This window comes from Lampris incognitus, chromosome 14, assembly GCF_029633865.1.
Source record: "Lampris incognitus isolate fLamInc1 chromosome 14, fLamInc1.hap2, whole genome shotgun sequence".
Taxonomy (NCBI): Eukaryota; Metazoa; Chordata; class Actinopteri; order Lampriformes; family Lampridae; genus Lampris; species Lampris incognitus.
The window spans coordinates 40,368,655-40,393,152 of NC_079224.1; the positions used below are offsets into that span (position 1 = coordinate 40,368,655).

A 24,498-nucleotide genomic window follows, 5' to 3' on the forward strand; every position below is an offset into this window, starting at 1 on the left:
AGGATTGTCCTCGTGCCCCCGCCGGAATAAGGGGGGGGTGGGGGGCTGGGGGCGACAAACAACACAGTGCCTATTGTTAAGTCATCTGAAGGGGGAAATCTACACACGTGTGTCTGTAACAATCCAGTCAACTAACACATCTTTGCCAAAAATGCAAGCAGAGGGAGTTCTGTACATACGTATTCATACACGTCACCTTCAATATGAAGGTTTACTCTGAAAGATATATTCATATTTAGCAAGTGATAAAACATATACATATTCTCTGGATCTGGGTGGGGCTGGTCGAGGAGCCCTCCGGCGGGCCTTTCCCCTAAAGCTCCACAGGTAGTATTAAAGTTAAAATTAGGAGGGGGAGGGGGGGTATGTTCCTGCTATAGTGATCAAACACAAACAAAGAAACAAAAAGAGGACAAAGATGTAAAAAAAAAAAAAAAACAATTTTTCACTGCGTATACATATTCCAAACGTATGAAACGAGCAAACGATGACGTGGAAGTCGGTAATGGTATTGCATACCTGTGCTCTTCTCTCCCTTAACTGTCCCTACTAATAATTGCTTTTTGTCTAGAATCGGTTATCTCTGGATTGTTTATGGCAAGTCCAGGGCATCCTCGTTCCACACGGCGAAGATGCCCCTCGGTCAGAAATGACGGGTGATTAGCGGATATCCACGAGTCGTTTCTAAATAATCTCACGGGTCTGTCGACAAATTAAACAACTCCCGAGTCCGGATAACATAGTAGTACAATATCGAGTACACACGCAATGAAGTATACAGTCGTTCCACTGTGAAGTCTGGCGCTGCGAGAAGCTCCCTGTGATTGTGTTCCAGCGTATGATGAAACAAACAGCAAACCTTAAGTGCAGCGACTGACGCCGTTCTTCCAGATCTGGATGAGTGGTGAGACAGTACTGAGTCTGTACCCTGAACTCCTGGTGTGGATAGCTCGGTTTAGGCAAAGCGTAATGCTAGTCGTAAATCATGTGATAGTATGAACCCTGGTCTCCAGTTGTTATGATATTAGAATTAGATTAGGACGATAGTCTCCACCCTGGCGCGTTCCGACGGGTCGGGGGTCATTCGGGGGCTGCTGTTGTTGTTGTTGGTCCTCCGAATGCTGCCCGCTCCGTGGCACAGCGCCCCCTGTAGTCATGCCATAGTAGTTGGCGACTGGCTTATCTGCACCCGCATGGACTGAATGTTGCTGAGGATCTTCTTCTGGTGGCCCGCCAGGGTTACTCCTATCCTCAGCAGGTCCCTGGAGACAGAGATGGAGAGGGAAATTACGGAAATTGTTGACTGGAATTTGAATTATTATTGAATAGAGAATCATCATGTTAGGATAATGTGGTTTTGAAAATGATTTCATAGCAGTACATTTTCCCATATAGTGAAGGGCGTTGTACACAATTTCAATGTGGATAGCTGCTGCAGTGGCTTTAAACCCCAAACCCCCAACAACTCACAAGCCTAGACAGGAATTCAGTGAATGTTTTTATTTATCTGAGAGGACAGCCACATCTATTAGTCATGCTACGCCAGTACAATTGAAAGCATACTGTTCTGCACGACTCGCAGTTGTATTCCACAAATATTCAAGAATAAAAACAAGAATATGTTTAAAATGGATAGTTGGAAAGGTTTTATGTATTTTTCAAAATTTAACTCAGAGCTTGTATCATTTTCAATTAAAACAGAATTTGTGGACATCTGGGTAGCGTGGCGGTCTATTCCGTTGCCTACCAACACGGGGATCGGTGGTTTGAATCCCCGTGTTACCTCCAGCTTGGTCGGGCACCCCTACAGACAATTGGCCGTGTCTGCAGGTGGGAAGCCGGATGTGGGTATGTGTCCTGGTCACTGCACTAGCAGCTACGTCCCCCTGGTGAAACTCCTCACTGTCAGGTGAAAAGAAGGGGGTGGAGCAGTGACTGGGACGGCTCAGAAGAGTGGGGTAATTGGCCGGATACAATAGGGGAGAAAAGCCCCCCCCCCCCCCCCCCCCCCCAAAAAAAAACAGAATTTGCTTCCATCTTACCCACATTGGCCATGAGGAATAATGAATCAGGGGTCACGAATTTGAAAAACTAGATAATTTTTGAAAGTTACACACTTCAGCTTGAAAAAGTAGGTCTCTTTGTGTACATGGCATGCTGTGTGTTTGTATACCCGCTTTGCTCAAAAGTACCGAATGTAGGTTTTTAAACACATTCAGGTTTTTTGTTACATTCAGAACTTCTCACCAAAACACACCGTGTGTGTGTGTGTGTGTGTGTGTGACCTTGAAGCCTGATAAACGTGTTCCATAAATTGTTCCATAAATTGTCCCCCTCATAAGTAATTCGCAAAGCCATATTTTGCAACGTTGTTAAAGTGGCTTTATTTATGACTGACAGTGTTCTTCTTCTGCTCTTTTTACTGTTGGCTCGTCACGTTACATCAGCACGCTGCTGCTGCCAGTCGCTGAACGAGTTGTACGTAAGTGGAAGGAGCGTCAAACCTCATTCACCTTTCACTTAACTGACAACATGAAGTCTTGGGAGGAAAATACACTTTCTTCTTTGGCTAGCAGGCAATAAATTAGTTGTGTGGTGAACAGCAGATGTTTCCAGACGAGGTAAACAGTTAGAGACCCTACACCCGGCAAACACCAGTATACTGCTCAAAGTATGTCAGTTAGCCTATTTAGTGTCACTGCTAATTATTCTAAAGTGTATGTGACGTTATTCTATGTTGGCTTAATAGTGCTCAGCTAAATCTAAGCTGTTCTTCATTAGCACAGATTATCATAAATGAGATGATACAACATCAAAATCTGCATGTTACAGTTATAGGTGTTTTGTTAATTTATTATAGTGAGTTTGATTTTACCTGTCCTTACACAACATTTGCACTCCATCCTTCCATCCATCCATTATCTGAACCGCTTATCCTGCTCTCAGGGTCGCGGGGAAGCTGGAGCCTATCCCAGCAGTCATTGGGCGAGAGGCGGGGAGATACCCTGGACAGGCCGCCAGGTCATCACACAGGGCTGATACATACACACACACACACACCTAGGGACAATGTAGTACGGCTGAGTCACCTGACCTACATGTCTTTGGACTGTGGGTCGAAACCCACGCAGACACGGGGAGAACATGCAAACTCCACACAGAGGACGAACCGGGACGACCTCCAAGGCTGGACTACCCTGGGGCTCGAACCCAGGACCTTCTTGCTGTGCGGCGACCGTGCTAACCACTGCGCCACCATGCCGCCCATATTTGTACTCACACCTACAAAATTAAGTATTTAGATATTTATAGACACTATTTTCCTGCCCAGGATTTTGTCTTGAGGATGCCTGATGCTGAAATCGGGGAACAATTTCCAAGCGTTGTTGAACGTCAGCCAGGACTTCCTCCATCCACTCTTTTATCCTTCTGTTTTCTTCACTCTACATTACGGTCAGGTTTTTCTGTTTTTGCCTTTGGGGCAGGAACTTTGCTGTCGGCGGTTGATATAATTCTCTTGTTGATGTTTTTCTTCTATTTGGCTGTTCCGGTGGCGTCTGGACACTGCTTGGCATCCTCCTCATCACATTCCTCATATATTTTATGCTTCCATTATAATTCTGTTACCCTCTTCCAATGTTGTATTGTGTAAATTGTGTAAACACAACATCCATTGCACGTCGTCCATCTTGGGAGAGAGACTCCTCCTCAGTTGCTCTCCCCGAGAGCACTTCCTATTTATTCTCCCTGTTAAAGGTTTTTTTTTAGGGAGTTGTTCCTTATCCGATACGAGGGTCTAAGGACAGGACAACGTGTTGCTGTAAAGCCCTCTGAGGCAGATTTATAATGTGTGATATTGGGCTGTACAAATAAAATTGACTTGACTTGATTGTTTCTTCTTATTTTGTGAATGCATATCAAAGTTAAGCTTCCTTTATTAAGTTTGCTTTATTAATCCCCTTGGGGAAATCCGGTTACTGCAAATTAACCCATCCTAGCTGTGATCTGTGTAGCTAGGAGCAGCGCCCGGGGACCAACTCCCAGTTCTTTTCCCATTGTCCTAGTCAGGGGCACAGACAGGAGTACTAACCCCAACATGCATGTTTCTTTTGATGGTGGGGGAAAGTGGAGCACCCGGAGAAACCCACCGCAGACACGGGGAGAACATGCAAACAGCACACAGAGGACAACCTGGGATGACCCCCCCCAAGGTTGGACAACCCTGGGGTTCAAACCCAGGACCTTCTTGCTGTGAGGCGACAGCGCCAACCACTGGGCCACCGTGCCGCCCTATGTGGCTCGATTTCTGGTTTGGTAGTAACCGACTTTTGTGTTTTTTTCCCGCAGATACGTGTAATAGGTCACCCCATGCTCATGCTGTGCACGTTCCTGCTCGTGCTGGAAGAACACATGATACAAACAATACAGGGACCCACTGCTTTGTGGCGCCTGTAGTGGCAAAACTACACTGTTTACCTTTAACTTGTAGACCACCGCACCAACACTACCAAGGTTAAGGGTTTGACTCCTGCTTGTGTGCACAGATATATTTGTGGTACTGCAGAGTGTTCTGGTTAGCAGTGTCAACCAAATGGTGCATGTTGCCTGGTTTTGGAAAGAAAAAAAAAGAAAGATTTGTTCACTGGTAGGGTGACTCACTCTGAGTTCATCTGAGCCACCAGCTGCAGAGAGGTGAAGCCTGAGTTGAGGAAGTTGTCTCTGTACTGGGTCATCTTGATGGCAGCGAGCCAGTCCTCCACCGAGCTGAAGGTGTTGAAGTCTGGTATGGAGCGGTCTAACAGTGGCTGGGAAGGCCTGGAGGGGAGACGCAAGGACAAAAGGAGGGAGGGAGAGAGAAGGAGAGAGGAATGAGAAGAAGAACGGTGCGGGGCTTTCAATGTAAAATTTAACAAGGAGCAGTTGGCGAGAAGGAGACTGTGGACAAGGAGTGTACTGTGTGTGTGTGTGTGTGTGTGTGTGTCAAAGAAAGAGAGTGTGTGACTTTCAAGCAGCAGAGAGAAACAGCAGCGAATGCTGAGGTGTGATACAACAAACAGTGCTGAATCTATATTTATTTCATGCGAGGATAAAAAGGTAAGGGTGTCAGCAATGAGCTGGTTGGATGGTTTTGGTGTGTGTGTTTGTGTGTGTGTTTGTATGCACCTTCGCATAGCTGCACAAGTGTTTAAACTCACACTGCAGGGATGTTGGCCACAGCTTTAAGGCTGGTGGGGTTGCGGATCATCTTGTCCAGGGTGCTGACTATGTCGGTGAAACGGGGCCGGGCATTGCGATCCTTCTGCCAGCAGTCCAACATCAGCTGGTGCAGGGCACTGGGGCAGTCCATGGGCGGTGGCAGACGGTAGTCCTGTTCAATGGCATTGATCACCTGCAGATGGTGGTTAAAATAACAGATGTTGTACGTTGTAACGGATGATATTGAACCTGTCAAAAATAAAAATCAACTGACCTGAGTGAAACGGTAATTAAAGCTGATTCTAAGCATTTTCTGTAGCACCTGTCATTCTATTTGGAGGACCAGATGGTTGGTGTTTATGTCGGGCTTATGAATTGTGAGCAATGTGTGTGTCGAAAGTAGCCTAAATCGATTATTCAGAGGTGTTGTGAAGTTTTAGTGGTAAATGATGCTGCTAATCTGACTAGTTGCTTCAACCGCCTTTCCACTTTTCGCTCGCTCCTCTCCCACAGACACACAGCACACATACACAGTTGTTTTTCTATACTTGTGAGGACCCTCACTGACTACATGCCAGATCTTAAACCTTACCCTAGTTTTTAACTAATCCTGATCCTAACGCTAATCTCAAATCCCAACCCTAAAATAGCCCCTTGAAGTCGTGTGGATTGGCTGAAATGCCCCAACTTTGCATACATTTCCTCACTCTGACAGCTAAACACTCAAATTGGTCCTCACAATTATAGCTGAACAAGAACATCCTGCACACACACACACACACACACACACACACACACACACACACACACACACACACACACACACAAAACCACTCGCTGGTCACTCGGGGGATATTTGGCACTCAGGCTGACGTGCCCTTCCCCTTGACTCTAGCCAATCACATGTCACTCTGAGAGGACAAAGTGAGGCGAGGGAGGGAAGGGAGGGGAGAAACAGACCAGGGGGAGAAAAGTCAGTGTCACTCTAGAAAGAAGTGTCTGGGGAATGAGCAGAGAGCATATAATTAACATTGTGAAATACAGCCACTTGACACATGCCTCAGAGAGACGGCACAAGCCTTGTTAAAGAGGAGCTGTGACGAAAACTTTCAATGTAGTAGGAGTACCACAAGAGAGAAGAGACAAAAAGGTTTAAAAAGTAGGCTTGTGGGAAATTTTCCAGCTATATAAATTAACATTTGGCAATGACTGCAATACAAAGGAGGTGTTCATTCTGCAGTTGTGCAACCATTTGTCGGTTAACTTTGGAGAACAAAGAGTGTATGGACTGCCAAACTGCACATTGATAGATATAGCCCTCATTGTTAGCCATGCTGTTTAGAGATATAATCTTTCCTTAGTGACGCATAGTTGGGAGATAAAGCTCTGGAGTGAGATTGAGTGTAAAAGATACTATCATTAAAGGCGGAGCCACGCTATAGGACGCCAACTCCACTGCTGAGACGAGCGCAATTCAGCAGAATCTTGACAAATGGTGCATATGGAGAAGTGTTTTTGCGTGTGTGTGTGTGTGTGCACAGTTGTGTGTGTGGACTGAGCAGCCGGCCATGCTGAGCGATGCCAGTCCCTCTCTCAGCGTTCGTCCCACCAGGCAGTGTATACTGCTGGCCCACTGAGGCAACATCTGCTGGGTTGGACGGTCCTGCTGGAGTGAGGTCCATAGAGGCCTGATGGCTGGCTAGCTTGCTGACTGGCGGGGGGGCTTGAGGAGAGAGACCTCCTAGTGTGGGACTTTGTCCAAATCCTGTGTATTTGTGTGTGTGTGTGTCTATACATGTGTGTGCGCATGCATGTGTGTGGACTTTGTCCAAACGGACACCGAGAACAAAGCAGGACTCTCAGCAATCATTCACAGCTCTCCTAAGCCTTGGCCAGGAAGGAGGACGAGTGAGTAGTGTGAGACTGTGCCATAATAGGTCTGCTTTCAAAGTCAAAATCAAGGACATCTTCAGTGATGATACTTTCAGATGGTGATGGAAATGATAAAAACCTATAATTTATTGCAGCTTCCTCCCTTATGAATTATCCTCGATAGTCAATCTATGGGGTACAGAGATAATATAACCACGTGTGTGCGGAGATCGTGTTTCAACTCAAGTATCTGGAGGGACGGTCCGTCCAGATTTCAAACCTTGTTTTTATGGCAAGGAAGTTAAAAAAGTTGAGAAAAGAGGAAACCACTTTCAAACTGAACATCTTTTCTTTCAGTCTTTCTTAGTGTTCAGATTTTATTTTAGTAGAAAAAAAAAAACCAAAAAAACTCACATCTTGGTTGGACATGTCCCAGTACGGCCTCTCTCCGAACGACATCACTTCCCACATGACGATGCCGTAGCTCCACACGTCGCTGGCTGAGGTGAACTTCCTGTAAGCGATGGCTTCTGGCGCCGTCCACCTCACCGGGATCTTGCCGCCCTGCAACATGGCGAGGGAGAGACGGGAGGACGTTTTTATGTACCGTTCTTTTCTGCCCCCGGCCGTTCCAAGTTGACGATTAGCCTGCCCCACCCTGCTCCACCACCCTCCTGCCCCCCCCCCCCCAAGTCTATCGATTCCCTGGCAGGGGGATGCAATCTCTGCCTCAGCAGCGACTCCCAACCGCGTTCGCCCTTCACACATCGACCACCGATGCATTTAGCGCCTCCTCTGCCACAGCCCCGTTTGAGTACGGGGAGATCGGCCCCGGCTTCTGCGCGCATGTCAAGCGTGTCTGCCAGTTAATTGGGCTACCTGGGCCCCAGGCACGCCACGCGCACTGCTGATTGAAATTGACAGCTGCCTGCATTAAATTCAACACACGTACACACGTACACACACACACTCAGGAACGCGGGCCCGCGCAGGCAAAGGCTTGCACGCAGACATGCCTTTGTGTGCTCGCAGACACACACACAGACACGAAACACAGATACAGATGTGCACGAATCTCCGCTTGTACCCCCACAGCACCTCCCATTATATCCTGGTTGAGCTAGCCAGTTTAATAATGCCAATTAGTTGAGCCTGAGCACTTGCAGATAAGCCGCTGCTGGAAAGGAGTCCACACCCAGAGAGGAGCCCACACAGACCACCCTGCTCCCTGCTGACTCCCTGAGAAAGGGCGAGAGGTGCGAGCGAGAGAGAGAGAGAGAGAGAGAGAGAGAGAGAGAGAGAGAGAGAGAGAGAGAGAGAGAGAGAGAATACTGCTTCAGCTGCAGGACAGGAACAATCATGCAGAGGCTTATCTGTGTTTCTGTGTGTGTGTGTGTGTGTGTGTGTGTGTGTGTGTGTGTGTGTGTGTGTGTGTGTGTGTGTACACACACGCACACCTAACAGTGTCTGTGCAGTCTCAAGTAGATTTTTTTTCCCGTGATGTGTGGTGTCAACTTGAGGTGCAGCGCTACACAATCCAAGCTCATTAATGAGCAGCTTTCTGGGATCTGACCTCCGAGAAGCTGCCGACCCAGAACACGGAGTTAACTTTTGACCGGCGGAGACCGGTGTCAGGACGCACTGCGACACTCACAGACATCACTAGTAGTCACCACAACGCACACAAGCGAAGAGGAGAGGGGGAGGAAGCGGGCGTGGAGATGACAGGCGATAATGCCGCGGTGTGTCTGGGTCTGTGGGTGTCATAATGGGAGAAAATGGCAGAGCAGGAAGGAAACGGAGAGGGGACGGGATCAATAGTGGAATAAAGGCTGTGTAAGCCTCGGTGACTTCAGTACTTTTCTCATATCTCAGACTAGTTCATATCTGAATTGCTCCATCTAAACCCAGGCCCCGGGCAGTCCCTCTGTGGCCCTTCTTTTGTCTGGGGGCAATGGGGATACATGAATACCAGGCAAGCGTTCCTACCAAAGAATGTCAGAGGACGATCCCCCCCCCCCCATTCTCCCCAATTGTATCTGGCCTATTAACCCACTCTTCCGAGCCGTACCGGTTGCGGCTCCACCCCCTCTGCCGATCCGGGGAGGGCTGCAGATTACCGCATGCCTCTGATACACGTGGAGTCGCCAGCCGCTTCTTTTCACCTGACAGTGAGGAGCCCCCCCCCCCCCAAACAGGCGCCCCGACCGACCAGAGGAGGCGCTAGTGCAGTCACCAGGACACACACCCACATCCGGCTTCCCACCCGCAGACACGGTCAACTGTGTCTGTAGGGATGCCCGACCAAGCCGGAGGTAACACGGGGATTCGAATCGGCGATCCCCGTGTTGGTAGGCAACGGAATCGACCGCCACGCTACCCGGACGCCCTGATCTCCTCATTTCTCAGTGTCGGCAGCAAACGCTTCCAGTCGGATATGTTGTTTGACCACGCTTACAGAAAAAAAATAAAGAAAAAATAAAGATGGAAGAACATGAGAAAAAAACACCCGCTTCAAGCTGCATGTTTTTCTTTTATGGTTTTCCTTTTATCATCCTTCACTTGTTTCCTCCCTTGCTCTGTACATCTGGTCTCTTGCCCCAGGACCCGGCTGGGATATGAGCTGACTATCACTGCAGCGGCCCGAGCAAAGACACAGAGGCTGTGCGAGAAGCTCCCTGTGCGCCGCCAATGAGACGGGCCGTAGTAATAACATTTCAAGGCGCCCGAGTTGGAGGCAGCTATGCAAATCCCCAGTAATTACCGCTGTGGGCTAGCGACGGCTCTGCCAAAATCCTGCTTTAATAACATAAAGTGCTGAACAGCTCAAGCAAACAGGAAGGAAGGCAAATACATAATAAAAAGCATTGGAGTTTTGTTTTTGTTTTTTTTTTCCTTCATGAGAAAGCAAGATAAAACCACAGGGGCCGGGTTGGAGGGAGCGGGAGGGAGGCGGTTTGTGTGAAAGTGACAATGGGAATTAAAAGAGACCTAGTGTCAATACGATAGCACGGACGCTTTGTGAAGCCTTGAAGTACGGAGGGGATTCTCCGTGTACGCTGTGTGTCACAGAGTAGAGGCCGCTGAACCAGTACTCACATATTCACATTTTACTTCAAGATCTGTGCTCATAAGCGACAAGAGAATGCAACGCAAGACAATTAAGATGAACGTGTCACGTTATCAAGTTACACCGGTATACAAATACACAAAATACACCAATACACAAAACTGACACACACACACACACACACACACACACACACACACACATATATAGAAAGTTGTGAGTTTCTACAGCTACTGGAGGAACACAGTGTCTGGCTAATGGAAAGCAGCAGTAGACATCTTTACTGCTGACTTCAGCATGAAAACATCAGAGTAGCATCCTCGCATTTCATACACTCTTCAACTTCAGGTTGAGATCACAGGTTGAGGATATTTTGTTCTGTGTGGCAAATGGTGTACTGCAGACTTATGTGCCCCAGCCGACCGCTTTCAACCCCGGAGGAAGCACAGGAATACGCGGCCTCAAGCAAGACGTACACTTCAGGTGCATATGAATATATAAAGAAGTCTGTCAAGCTTCATTTTATGGTACTTAGATTCTAGCTAAGTCTGCTTGTACGTTCCTATCTTTATATACCCCAAACCCTGCAACACGTCTTGTATTTATCAGCTGTTTGAAGTAACACAAACAATCTGCATCCTAAAGCAGCAAATAAATCCAAGCCAATATGAACTGGTTTGTCACAAAATCCTGAGAAAAATGAATTGGACTGTGCAGAAACTGAATTGTATTCTAAACCAGGTGAAGAGTCCACGTCACGTTTTGTCTTGTAATTCTGGACTGCGTTTACACAGCGCCCCCTAGTCTACCGACCACTCAAAGTGCTTGACAGTGTACGCCTCACATTCTCACACACATTCATACACTGATGGAGGAGGCTGCCACGCAAGGCGCCAACCCGCTCATCCGGAGCAGTTGGGGGGGGGGTTCAGTGTCTTGCTCAAGGACACTTCAGCACGCTCTCTAGAGGAGCCGGGGGTCGAACCAGCGACCTTCCGATTACTGGATGACCCGCTCTACCTCCTGAGCCATGCTGCCCCAATGCCGTCGTTTATGTTCCTTAGGTATTAAGGGGCCGTCAAAGGAGAGACAGCGCTGCCAACTGGAAGAGAAAGTCGATAAATAGTTAACTTTGCAGAGACAGAGCCTCGATTCTTCAGCCAACTTTTCATTGATAACACGTGGATCTGCACCTATACCGTGAAGTCAACCTTCCTCCTAGTTACTCCAGGTATATTGCCTTTTCCCAGGCTGCTGACATGTTTTGTGCTAGCCACACAGGCTGTCAAGAGGATGCTGGAGAAAAATCCCCTCTGCCTCTGGCACGCTTCTTCAAAGCCCAGAATAGACGGAGCAAAGAAAAACATTTATATATACACACCATCAGGGCACCGAGCTCACCGGGAAGAAATCACCCGAGCAAGAAAAGTCACCCCTCTAGTTGCAAGCAAGCAAAAGTAATCTACAATGGAAATCACACACAATCTAATGTGTGTCCAATACAAAACAGCCCAAGAATTTGCAAAACTTGAACAGCATGTCTTTTTCTACACTTTGAGGGCAAGTAGAATTAGCCTCCTCCCCCTTTTTTTTCTCCCCAGTTGTATCCAACCAGTTACCCCCACTCTTCCAAGCCGTCCTGGTCGCTGCTCCACCCCCTCTGCTGATCTGGGGAGGGCTGCGGATTACCACATGCCTGTGGAGTCGCCAGCCGCTTCTTTTCACCTGACAGTGAGGAGTTTCACCAGGGGGACGTAGCACGTGGGAGGATCACGCTATTCCCCCCAGTTTCCCTCCCCCCCGAACAGGCACCCCGACCGACCAGAGCAGGCGCTGGTGCAGCAACCTGGACACACACCCACATCCGGCTCACCACCTGCAGACACGGCCAGTTGTGTCTGTAGGGATGCCCGACCAAGCCGTAGAATTTAACTCTAATTTAAACTGAATTTAACGCCTATACCTTGCGACATAAAAAGTCATGACATGACTGAATATCATGCAGGAAGGACAACAAAGCCGCCATTTTGACCAAAACTATTCACAAGCATGGACAGGTCCGGTGCCTTCACGTGTGTATCGAATTCACCAGGTCTGGTTTCGGGACATATCAACTCTCGACTTCTCTTGTCTCCTGCTTGACTTAACACAGTCTTACTGAAGCCCCATGTGAGCATCCTCCACATGCAGCCGTGGGTCTCAGGATGAACCCCCCCCCCCCATACGGCGTGGCTTGAGGAGATGCAGGAGTTACCATCCGTGTCTCACCGGAATGAGGATACAGCATCTGACTGGATCCAACTGGTTGTAACTGGCTGTGACAGGTTATGACCAATTGTGGCAGGCAGTAATACATGTGGAGCGGGGCTGCAGTGAGGATGAGGTGAGGCTGTCATGTTACGGAGGGATCACATGCTACAGCATCGGTGTTGTGCTGGTGACAGCGGGGTCTGAAGGAGACATGTGGTAGCCAGGTAGTATGTGTATGTACGTGTGTGTGTGTGTGTGTGTGTGTCCATGAAAGCCTGAGTATACATGCTGGCATGTCAGAGTTGTGATCCCTAGCTTCAGTGATCAGCGACTTAGTGTCTCACATGCACATGCACCACACCCAAAGCAAAGTATGTAGGCCAGGAACGCACACATTTGTTTATTCACACACACACACACACACACACACACTAGGGATGAAACACCTGCCGTGTCTTGCGGCACACTGAGCTATGCATCCATCTATGTGCCAAATACCTTTATGTAACGTGTCACTGACATGTTGCTGTGGAACCAAGTCAGTTTTTGGATAAAAATACCTGCCAAAGTACAATCGGCAGTAAATCACTCTAACCCTCACTAATGCCCCAGATAAGCAGGACTGAAAAGGGAGACTATGTTGTGTTTTATTTAATTCCTGTCAGGACATTACACGTCAACAGAACTTCTCTCAGACTCTCGTGTCTTTGTGGCGGTGTTTTTTGTTCTCTATTCTACGGTTCGTTCACTTCACTGCGGCTATTTAAAGATTCCCAATAACGTTGCTGCCCTGGCGGGAAAACAAACATCCAGATCTGGCTTTCTCTCTCTATCTCTATCTATCACTCTGTCTCTTTCACACTTTCTATCCTGGTTTCGCTTTCCTTTACTCCTCCAACCCTGCTAATCCATTTCCAAACAATGCGGCCTCGAACGGTCTGGAGAGCGTTTACTTAGGCTGCAGAGAATGCTCCGTCAACGGCTGTTTAATGAAAGTCAGAAAGCAACTATCTCCCCCTGGCAGTCAACCCAGAGAGGGAGAGGGAGAGAGAGAGGGAGAGAGAGAGGGAGAGGGGTTGATAAAGACAGATGGAGAGAGAACAAGAAAACAAAAGACCATTGGAATGTCTGGTTGAGCGAGAGGACAGGAGTTCCCCTCCGCTCCTACATAACTCATCACAAACTCTGGCCAGGGCCCATGACAAGGACCCCCAAAGTAGCTGCTGCATGTTTGCATGGACTCTCTCGAGTCTTTTCGTTTATACGACTGGCAAAGAACAACATTCAGCCACTTTTTGTTCCCAAAGGCATGCCAAAATAATCACACAGAAAGAAAAGTGCACAGTAAACTCTGGTAAGTGAAATTATGGTAAAATAAGGCTACATTGTGGTGTGGCGGTCTATTCCGTTGCCTACCAACACGGGGTATTGCTGGTTCAAATCCCCGTGCTACCTCCGGCTTGGTCAGGCGTCCCTACAGACACGATTGGCCGTGTGCGCGGGTGGGAAGCCGGATGTGGGTATGTGTCCTTGTTGCCGCACTAGCGCCTCCTCTGGTCGGTTGGGGCGCCTGTTCGGGGGGGAGGGGGAACTGGGAAGGAATAGCGTGATCCTCCCATGCACTACGTCTCCCTGGCGAAACTCCTCACTGTCAGGTGAAAAGAAGTGGCTGGCGACTCCACATGTATCTGAGGAGGCATGAGGTAGTCTGCCGCCTCCCCGGATCAGCAGAGGGGGTGGGGCAGTGATCGGGACGGCTCGGAGAGTGGGGTAGTTGAATTAACCGTATCAAATTGGGGGTAAAAATTGCTGGGGAGTCTCTGCAGCACTCTGAGAATCAAAGACGGTTGAATCAGCTCATGTGAATGCGTTTATTGAGAGACACGTGTCATCACTCGTCTAAGTGACCTCTTCAGTCTCAGCTGACTGCAGGTGTCCCCACCCTTATAAACAATACACTTGCATAACGACCAAAACCGATGATCAGTTTCATATGCAAATAGGCGTGAAACTGGTTGTTGGTTTTGGTCGTTATGCTACAGTACTGTTTATAAGGGTGAGGACACCTGCAGTCAGCTGCGACTGAAGAGGTCACTTAGACGAGTGATGACACGTGTCTCTCACTAAACGTCGTGTCCAGATGAACTGATTCAACCTTCTTTGATTTTCTTATCTGGATTAGTGAGCATGCATAAAGACACTCAGAGAATCACTTCCTGCAAGAAAATAACGCTACATACACAAAGCACCACTTCCTTGGAATAAGTAAATTCAAAGGTCAGGGCAATTAGTTATTCCTATGTGATTCATATGGCATCACAACTATTACACCAATCAACATTCTTCATGGTGTTTTTGCTGATTGCTTCTTCTATAATATATCAAATATGTACATATTAGATCTTATTTATATATATAACATCCAATGGCCGGGGTTTGTGGCACTTCACCATGTTGTGGTTAGCAGAAATGTCTCCTCTCATAGTTGTGCAACCTCATCAATGCCCCCCTCCCCCCGGAGGATTCTGGAATCCACCGGGAACCTTAAATTAAACTCAGCAAGGATAAGACTTTATTATCCCATGCTTTAATATTAGACAGTGACCTTGGGTTCTTTATAACCAGGTAATCTTTACAGTGTCCCCATGAGATTCCTTCATCGGATGTGGAAAATATGTCATTACTCACAGAGTCCTTTCTCGCTGGGGAGCAACCTGGCGCCACATCAGAAAGCCTTCTACACACCACGGATGCTAATGTTGCGCCTCACAATTTGCTTTGTCGCAGGGATTAGGAAAGGTGGCCTTCCATCTGTGCGGACCCTTTTTGATACGAATAATACACAAGATAACACATGCTAGCAATTTCATTTTGAACACAAGACGCTTTGATTCTGCATCTTTTAACAAGCTGCTTTGTGGCCATGCAGCAACGTCGGTTTTAGAAACGCAGGCTCGCCAGTAGAGAAAGAAACTCCCCAAGTGGTGAAGTTGTGCACTAACCAATCCATTGTGAGTCCTACCCAGATCCAAATGAACTCCAACAGCCACAGATGGCCGAATCAATGCCCACCTCATACCAGCTCTGGCGCACATGACAGGAGGTATAAATCAAGACCCAGAGCTCTTGATTGCTGTTCTCCCTTTGATAAAGGAATCAGGGATTGTTCTCTCTCTTTTTTTTCAATTTCTATACCTCCTCCATATTCACGTTCATTTTTCCTCCCCTGTTGCATTTAAACTAGGACTGAGAAAATTGAACTCTTCTGTCTGAATAAAGGTTTCCTTGAAATGTCGTAATTACTTCCAAACACAAACAAGGTGTTGTTGTGCGTCCCCTTTTAAAGTATGACTGTTGAGACCATCGACAAACAACTGCATGAAACTCAAGACACAACCGATATCAACTCCACACAAGCCTATGGAAAGCTCATATTTCTTGGCCACTAACAAGTGAGCGGCACCTCTGGTCAGACAGGGCTCTTCTGGGAGGATATGTATTGCATTTCTGATCAATCACAGGTGGCAAGGGCCAACAAATTCAATCTTTACCTGTATAAATCTCCCATAATTCTCTATGGAATAAAATCCTGGTTGCCACAAAGGTGGTCGGGCAGCCACAGAGGTGAGCGCTCTGAGAACCCCAGGGGAAGGTGTGCAACCCAGTGGCACTTTGGCATCCAAAACACACACTTGCCATCTGTTGGCAGTTAGACCCATAAAAAAAAGAATAAACCTGTCAAGCAGAACAGCAACATTTATGAGGGATGACATTGAGAGACAGTGGACCTCATCTAAAGACCTTTATGTGAAATAAGTAGAGAAGGAAAAAAACCAAGCTATTGCTGAAGAACTTCAAAATAGCAAGCAATCTCCTGGAATTTTCCTCCATTCTCTCCCCAGTTGTATCCGGCCAATTACCCCACTCTTCCGAGCCATCCCAGTCGCTGCTCCACCCCCTCTGACGATCCGGGGAGGGCTGCAGACTACCACATGCCTCCCCCGATACATGTGGAGTCGCCAGCCGCTTCTTTTCACCCGACAGTGACGCGTTTCGCCAGGGGGACGTAGCGTGTGGGAGGATCAGGCTATACCCCCCCAGTTTCCCCTCCCCCCAAAACACGTGCCGCGTCCGACCAGAGGAGGCGCTAGTGCAGAGACCAGGACACATGCCCAGATAAAGCTTCCCACCTGCAGACATGGCCAAATGTGTCTGTAGGGACGCCCGACCAAGCCGGAGGTAACATGGGGATTCGAACCGGCGATCTCCGTGTTGGTAGGCAACAGAAGAGACCGCCACACCACCCGGACACCCTCATCCTGGGACTGTTTAAGAAGAGTCACAAAAAGTTTAATCAGTACATCTTGACACAACGTTAGAAATGTTTCATCACTCATCTAAGTGACCTCTTCAGTCTCAACTGACTGCAGGTATCCCCACCCTTATAAACAATACATAACCTTATACATAACCTTATAAATACATAACTTTATACATAACCTTATAAATACATAACCTTATAAATATATAAACTATACATAACCTTATAAATACATAACCTTATACATAACCTTATACATAACCTTATAAATACATAACCTTATAAATATATAACCTATACATAACCTTATAAACAATACATAACCTTATACATAACCTTATACATAACCTTATAAACAATACATAACCTTATACATAACCTTATAAATACATAACTTTATAAACAGTGGCATAACGACCGAAACCAACCATCGGTTTCATATGCAAATTGCTGTGACCATTAACTAGAGTTACAATGGCCATGTGTACTATTCAGAGGATTGGGGAATGGCTGCAATCACAGCATTGTAAGATGGCGACAGACGTACTCTTAGCCCCCCCCCCCCCCCCCCGGTTCAGGGTATGTAAGAAGAGGGTTTTATTTTTAAAGCAAACGTCAAACTCAAGCACTCAAGTCCTAACCAATCCATGTTGACACATGCCCACAAAAGATTTTAAAGAGCAGTGAGCTTAATGTACTGCCTGAAATATTCATTAATCAACATTGGTGCGCCAATGTTGATATTATTACCGTAATTATTGTTTTCCATTCCAGGCAGGGCGTAGGTACGAGTTGGCATCTCAAATTAGCAACGTGGCGCTACGAGAAAATTCCTTTTCGTTTGCTTCTTGCGAAACAAGAAGTGACACATGCCCACTTTCCCTGGATGTTTACTTTGAGATCCAGGCCCCTTTACTCCGGGCACATCAATATTTCACCACGAGAGGAACAGACGAGCCGAAAGAGTGTGCGGGCGAAAAGCCAGAGTGAAGCGAAAGAATGCAAATAGAAAACTGACAAATGACAGAAACAAGGTCCATATAGTGTGCATGCGAGCAGTGGAGCGGAGCCGAGAGAATGTCACTCAGGTCACAGGGGGTTTGACGGATGAGCTTTATTACTGGCTCTGAGTGACCTCACCGCTCAACCTCTCACAGCCTCAATGACACAAACAAAAACACACAAACACAACCACAGAGGCACACAAGCACACGCATGCACTTCTGGGACACACACATATATGTGTGTGTGTGTGTGTGTGTGTGTGTGTGTGTGTGTGTGTGTGGACAGAGACACAAAAACACACTTCCAACCACTTGCACAGTCATTGCAACACACACATTGCGTGACACTGAAGTCTGTGTCCCCCCCCCTTTACCGCAATGCCAGATGAGGCACAAACAGAAGTTGTTGGACCGTGCATGACCCCGCAAGTTGTACCCCTCTGGATAGGAACCCTTGATAGAAAGTGTAACCCCACTTAACTGGGCCTTTACAGACCTGACACGCTCCGCTCTCATCATTAACCGCTTAAGGCCTTTCACATCATCACCAGTCGTACAATAACAACAGTACGCTTACACCTGCTGATCACAAAGAAGACCTCTTGCTTTCACTTGCATAATGCACCCACCCATAAACACACACACGCTATATCATATTATGGCCACTGCAACCAGTTTTGCACACCTCTCAACTCATGACCTTCCCACGTGTCCTTAGATCCCAAAGGGAAATGTCTTAACTGCACAGAGAAGTGTGTAGTCAGTAAAAAGGGATAGATTGATAAATGGACAATGGATGGATCGATGCATATACAGCTATAGTATATAGATCGGTGAGTAATAAAGAGACTCGTGTTAAAGTATTCCTACCCAAAAATCAATTCTCTTCTGTGTCTGCTTGGCAGGGTCACATCTTTTTCCCCCGGCTGGCGAGGTGCCCGTGTGGTAGCCCTTTAAACCATGAACGAGGAGTCTATTCCACTAGGGCATGTATACAAACACAATTACCAGAAAGCCACCGCTGCGGTAACACGTAATGGCACCCTGAAACACTCTGAATTCATTACTATAGAACAGGGGTACACCTCGGTGAGACCGGAGCGATGCAAACACGGTCCTGTGAGCCTAATTAATCGAGACTTTAGCTAGCCACCAACAGGGAGGGAGGACAGCTCCCTTCTGTGTGCTACCTCTACTACATGGCTCTGGAGCCAACCTGCATCCAGGATTAACACAATTACCGGTGTACCCTCCCAAACATACGTCCAGTGTCACCCACCGCTGGCACTGTAATTGGTGTGTCCTAAAAAAAAAAAAAAAAAGTGGGGAAAATTAGGGAAGGAAAAGAGTGAAGGAGGTGATTAATTCGCCGCAGGAGGAGGTCGATGGTGATGTAAATCACCGCATGTCAGCAGAATTAAATTTCCCTGATTCCCTTGGCCTTGCGTGCTGGGGCCGGCCTTGCACGCTGATTGGTTAGCATCGGGTCGTAAGCTGAAGAGGCCGGGAAGTGAAGGGCACCAGTCATGGTATAATTATAAGGTGATGCTCCAGACACAAGGACCCAGAATCTCTGCCAAGCTTGCCTTCTTAACAGAGCTGGCGTATTCCCCCGGAGAGTACGGGGAATAAGGGGTCAGGAAATGGGTGGAGTTGCAGTAAAAGCATGCGAAATGGAAGTCTGCGGTCTGCTAGGTGATGGTGCCTTTCACTTCAGACAGAGAAGTTAACTGTACAGAGTATCTGCACACCTTTAATTTAATGACTTTTAAGACCTTTTTAATTATGCCTCTAAATGGAAAATAATACCATTTCCATGACAAAAAGGAAAAAAAATCGACAAACTAGACAGTATACACTGTTGTTGAGTATTATTGAATATGAATAAAAAAGCAATTTTCTGTGCAAATTGGCTGACAACAGCCTTCTTGTTAATTAATGAAAGTAAATCTATAGGGGGAGACCCAGTCAGATGGAAAACCATCGCATCAAAATACACACAAGAGGGAACTATACAGACAGGTCATAAGCTGACAATCTCTTCTTTTCAGACCCTCTCCGGCACAAACAATCCGCAGTTTCCTTGACCCTATTTGTCAACGGACGCTGAGTCTCTAATGACACGTGTCGCAGCTCATCAGCCGTCTAATCGATTTCACCATCGAGCACCAGCAACCGCTCTCTCATTTTCTTCCCTCGTCTCCTCAGCGTGCTGCATTTTGCTATCAGCGTTGGTGTTGTCATCCCTGCAGTATTCTCTGCTACTTCTGTGAAGTTGTCTGCTTCCTTCTGCACACCCAGTACCCACGGCATTTCTGCCTTCCACGCGGCGGTCGGGGAAAAGGTGCTGAATGCCGTCTGTTGACCGCTCGGCTGAGCAGTGGCGGTTACGGAGGCCGTAGCTCGGGCGGACGCCGTTTGCAGCAGACAAATTAGCGCCAGAGTTGTAAAAACCAGGTCCAGAAAGTAAATGTCCAAACCGTGTATTTGCTCCACCCATGTTACTAAACCAGCTGATTTCATTAGCTAGTTTTGCCTACCTGGTTGAGGAGTGGCGTTGACTAGAATCTGCTGGTGTAGTGCATGAGTGGAGCAAATACGTGGTTTGGACTTTTTACTTTCTGGACCTGGTTTTTACAACTCTGATTAGCGCTGAAGTTACCACGAGCTGCCGAGCTAACGACGGGCTCAACATATACGACTCGATGACCACCGTGCTGTCTCACGTGCTAGCGTTGGGCTTTACAACCCGCTGTCCCCAGTTTGAATGCTTTGCCACAAAGTTCACATCGTGCCTCGTAATAACTGCTGGGTTGTTTAAGCCACCTACGATATTTGTCGTCCTCCAGCCATTTCAGACAGAATTTACATTTGCCCGTTTTTTGTTTCTTTGCTTACCGCCTCATCTGTCGCGCGCTAGTTACTGCCTCCCAGTCCCACTGCCCCTGGAGGGGTCTAGCCTGTGTACTATTTAGTGCAAATGCACTGTGCATTGCTTGCAACAATTGCCGCGGGCTGTTGTGGAATATGAAATACTAAAACAAGACAAAAACCCGAAAAATAAATAAACAAACAAACAAACAAATAAATAAAAAAATATATAAATCCATCCGTTCTGCCCCAGAATAATATTTAATGCCTCCCTCCCTAAAATACCAGACATTTTAAAACATTTTTAGACCTTGAATTAAAAGAGAAGAAAATCAAGACATTTTAAGACCCCCCCCACCCCTTTTGCCCCAGTTGTACCCGGCCAATTATCCCACTCTTCCGAGCCATCCCGGTCGCTGCTCCACCCCCTCTGCTGATCCGGGGAGGGCTGCAGACTACCACATGCCTCCTCCCATACATGTGGAGTCACCAGCCGCTTCTTTTCAACCGACAGTGAGGAGTTTCACCAGGGGGACGTAGCGCGTGGGTGTATCACGCTATCCCCCCAGTTCCTCCTGTCCCCCAAACAGGCGCCCCGACCGCCCAGAGGAGGTGCTAGTGCAGTGACCAGGACACATACCCACATCTGGCTTGCCACCCTCAGACACAGCCAATTGTGTCTGTAGGGACGCCCGGGGATTCAAACCGCCGATCCCCGTGTCGGTAGGCAAGGGAATAGACCGCCACGCTACCCAGATGCCCCTATTTTAAGACTTTTTAAGGATCAGCAGGGACCCGGTACTAGTTGAGTTACTTCAGACCCAAGCTGAACTCTTGAATGATTGAGTCCCTCAGTGTGTTGTGGCATCCAGAAAAGTAGTTTTGGACGGAACAAAAATAGTCGTAGAAGTGAAGAGTTGATCTGGATAGTTATGATCATAACGAGCCCTGAGTAATGTAACGAAGTGCAGCCCAAGCTTTGATGTACACAATTCTAAATCTCTAGCAGGTAATTAACACGCTGTCAAAATCAGCTGGCTACAGCTGTCTTCAAAACAACCGCCCCTGGGTTTGAACTTCAAACCTCACCTGTTCTATGATTCTTCAGACAACACCCTCAAGGAGACTTTGTTTGCATTAAGCAACATCAAAATGCTGGCCACAATCTATAAACCAATTCCCTCCTTAACTCCCTCTGTGTTATATCAGCCAGCTCAGCGACACGGAGAACAGAGGCATCGCTCCGCTTTGTTGCTCGGTAAGACCAGTTCACGAGGTTTAGCCACACAGGTCAGGCAGACAAAGCAAGCTCTTCCTGGGGAGAAATTAACCCCCAGCCACGCCGATGTGCGGTCAGAGCCCCTCTGGGCCTGATCACACTTCCTGTTCACACCTGAGCCGCCATCTCCTGTCAGTCAGCAGTCTCCCAGGAGTGTTGATGAGTTTATGTCTATACGTGTGTGTGTCGAGCTGATTCTCATGCCACGGTGCCATGTACTGATGCTGTTGCCAAAGTGTCAAACTGATGCAAGACGTGCAAGGTACCCTTTGGTGTCTTATAAGACGTGATGTGTTCACAACAACTTCCATACCTATATGAGGCGTGGCGGGTTAACTAGTTCCTAACTTTAACCCAAAGATTAACCACAATCTTACCACTCCCGAACCTCTGTGTCCTCAATATTCAGAAATCAGGGCTGTGGCTTAACACTGGAGCCTTTGGAACATCTGCACGTCTCAAGTGTTTGTAACATCTGCACGTCTCATACAGATGCTGTAGGACACCTTGTGCATCACATATCGAAGCTTTGCCGACAACGTCGATATATGATGCCCTGGGACGAGAAGGAGTTAGTGTGTTTGTGATAATCATCACAGAGGAACAACTGGTACCTGAACTAGGCCAAAACACTGTACTTTTTTATTGGTGTTTTCCCTCCGATATTTAGATGGAAGAGCTCATTTTCGCGGTCCTCTTTTCATTCCTAAGCAACAAAATGACTCGCATTCCTTTTCATTACATGCTTTTGATGTCAAGTCAATTTTATTTGTATAGCCCAATATCACAAATTGCCTCAAGGGGCTTTACAGCAACACTACATCCTGTCCTTAGACCCTCGCATCGGATAAGGAACAACTCCCTAAAAATAAAAAAATAAAAATAAATAAAAAACTTTAACAGGAGAAAAAAATGGGAAGAAACCTCAGGGAGAGCAACAGACTTTCCAAGATGGACAGATGTGCAATGGATGTTGTGTTAAGGTTTGCGAAATGACCTAAAAATCCTAAAATACACAATTTTTTCAAGCAAGACTACAAAATGCGAAGTACGTTCACACATAATACACACTATATGCAGACAAATCATCTTCTAAGAAAAACGGTCCCAAAGGAAAGTCGATCAAACCACAGAACAGTCTCATGACAACCAACTGATGGCAGCAACACATGGGGTAGATTGTGTTTGTGTTAGCTAACCAAGCTAATTTGCCCTAAATACTAAAGGCAGAGTCAATGAGGTGTTGGAGTATGTATGCATGTGCGCGCGCGCACACACACACACACACACACACACACACACACACACACACACACACACACACACACACACACAGGCATGAAGGGAGCCCTAACAACTATTGCGAGAATGCGAGTGTGTGTTTTGAATTAAGGAGCGGAGAGGCACGAGATGAACCAACGATAGCTTCTAATAATTACAGATCTGTAGCATGGAGAAGTTAATGAGGAGCCGGCGCCTCCCATGATGCCCCAGTAATAACGAATGAGGAGAGAGAGAGGAGGCAGACTGAGTGAGGTGGGGGTGGGAGCTGTCAGTTTGAGGTGCCACAATGCCCTTTGGTTTCTCTGCACTCTAGGCATGTCAGCGAGGAGGGGCCTTCCCAAAGGAGGCTTGTCTCCACACTAATGAAGATGTGACATTCCTCCTGTCCTGTGACGTGCAAAAGGGGAAGGAAAGAGGGAGAAGGAAGATGAGAGAGACTGCCAATAATGAAAGAAATGTACTGATAAAGAAAAACAAGGTGGAGCGTTTTTCAGGTCTTCAGAGAGAAGGATGGATGTCAGATGAAAACAAAACATGAGATGGAGTGGTAATGGAGGTTTTAAGGCATCTTGCCTGCTTTGTAGATGAAAGCACATTGGATAAACATTGCTCATGGTCCAAGTAATAGAAACCGTAATGGTACTCACCAGAGAACTAGTATAGCTGGGATCAGAGGTGTCATCCTGCAAGTAGCGGGACAGGCCGAAGTCGGACACTTTACACACCAGGTTACTGTTGACCAAGATGTTGCGTGCAGCCAGGTCACGATGGACGTAATTCATCTCTGAGAGGTATTTCATCCCTGCCGAGATGCCACGCATCATCCCTACCAACTGGATCACCGTGAACTGACCGTCGTTTTGCTAATGGACAGAGCAGAGGCAAATGAAAATGGTTATTTAGATATTATCGCTGGTATCATTAACATAAGTGAGCAACGCCGGAGGCCAGGGAGCGAGTTCAGCGAGCGCTAACGTCACTGCTTTTAATGATAACCATAAAAACGAATTAGGGTGGTTCTTTCCTGAGTAATAGAGATACCACTGACTTAATCTAACCTTGTAATGCAATTACACATTCCAGGCTTCAACTGAGTCAGTCCCATTTTAAGGACCTATGATTTTAAGGGTGTCCGGGTAGCGTGGTGGTCTATTCTGTTGCCTACCAACATGGAGATCTCTGGTTCAAATCCCCGCGTTACATCCGGTTCAGTCAGGCATCCCTACAGGCACAATTGGCCGTGTCTGCGGGTGGGAAGCCGGATATGGGTATGTGTCCTGGTCGCTGAACTAGCGCCTCCTCTGGTCGGTCAGGGCGGCGCCTGTTCGGGGGGAGGGGGAACAGAGGGAAT

The 24,498-nt window shown here is 47.3% G+C and overlaps 1 protein-coding gene across 1 annotated transcript in view; it reads right to left on the reverse strand.

Annotated features, from left to right (window-relative positions):
* Window positions 1-675: 675 nt before the first annotated feature.
* The window catches only part of LOC130124454 (ephrin type-B receptor 1-like), a 239,729-nt gene continuing 215,906 nt past the window's right edge, over window positions 676-24,498 (reverse strand). The window contains 5 exon segments of the mRNA XM_056293908.1: window positions 676-1,262; window positions 4,660-4,815; window positions 5,196-5,389; window positions 7,483-7,632; window positions 23,795-24,010. Coding sequence (XP_056149883.1) covers window positions 1,154-1,262; window positions 4,660-4,815; window positions 5,196-5,389; window positions 7,483-7,632; window positions 23,795-24,010 — 825 coding nt within the window. The 3' untranslated portion in view covers window positions 676-1,153.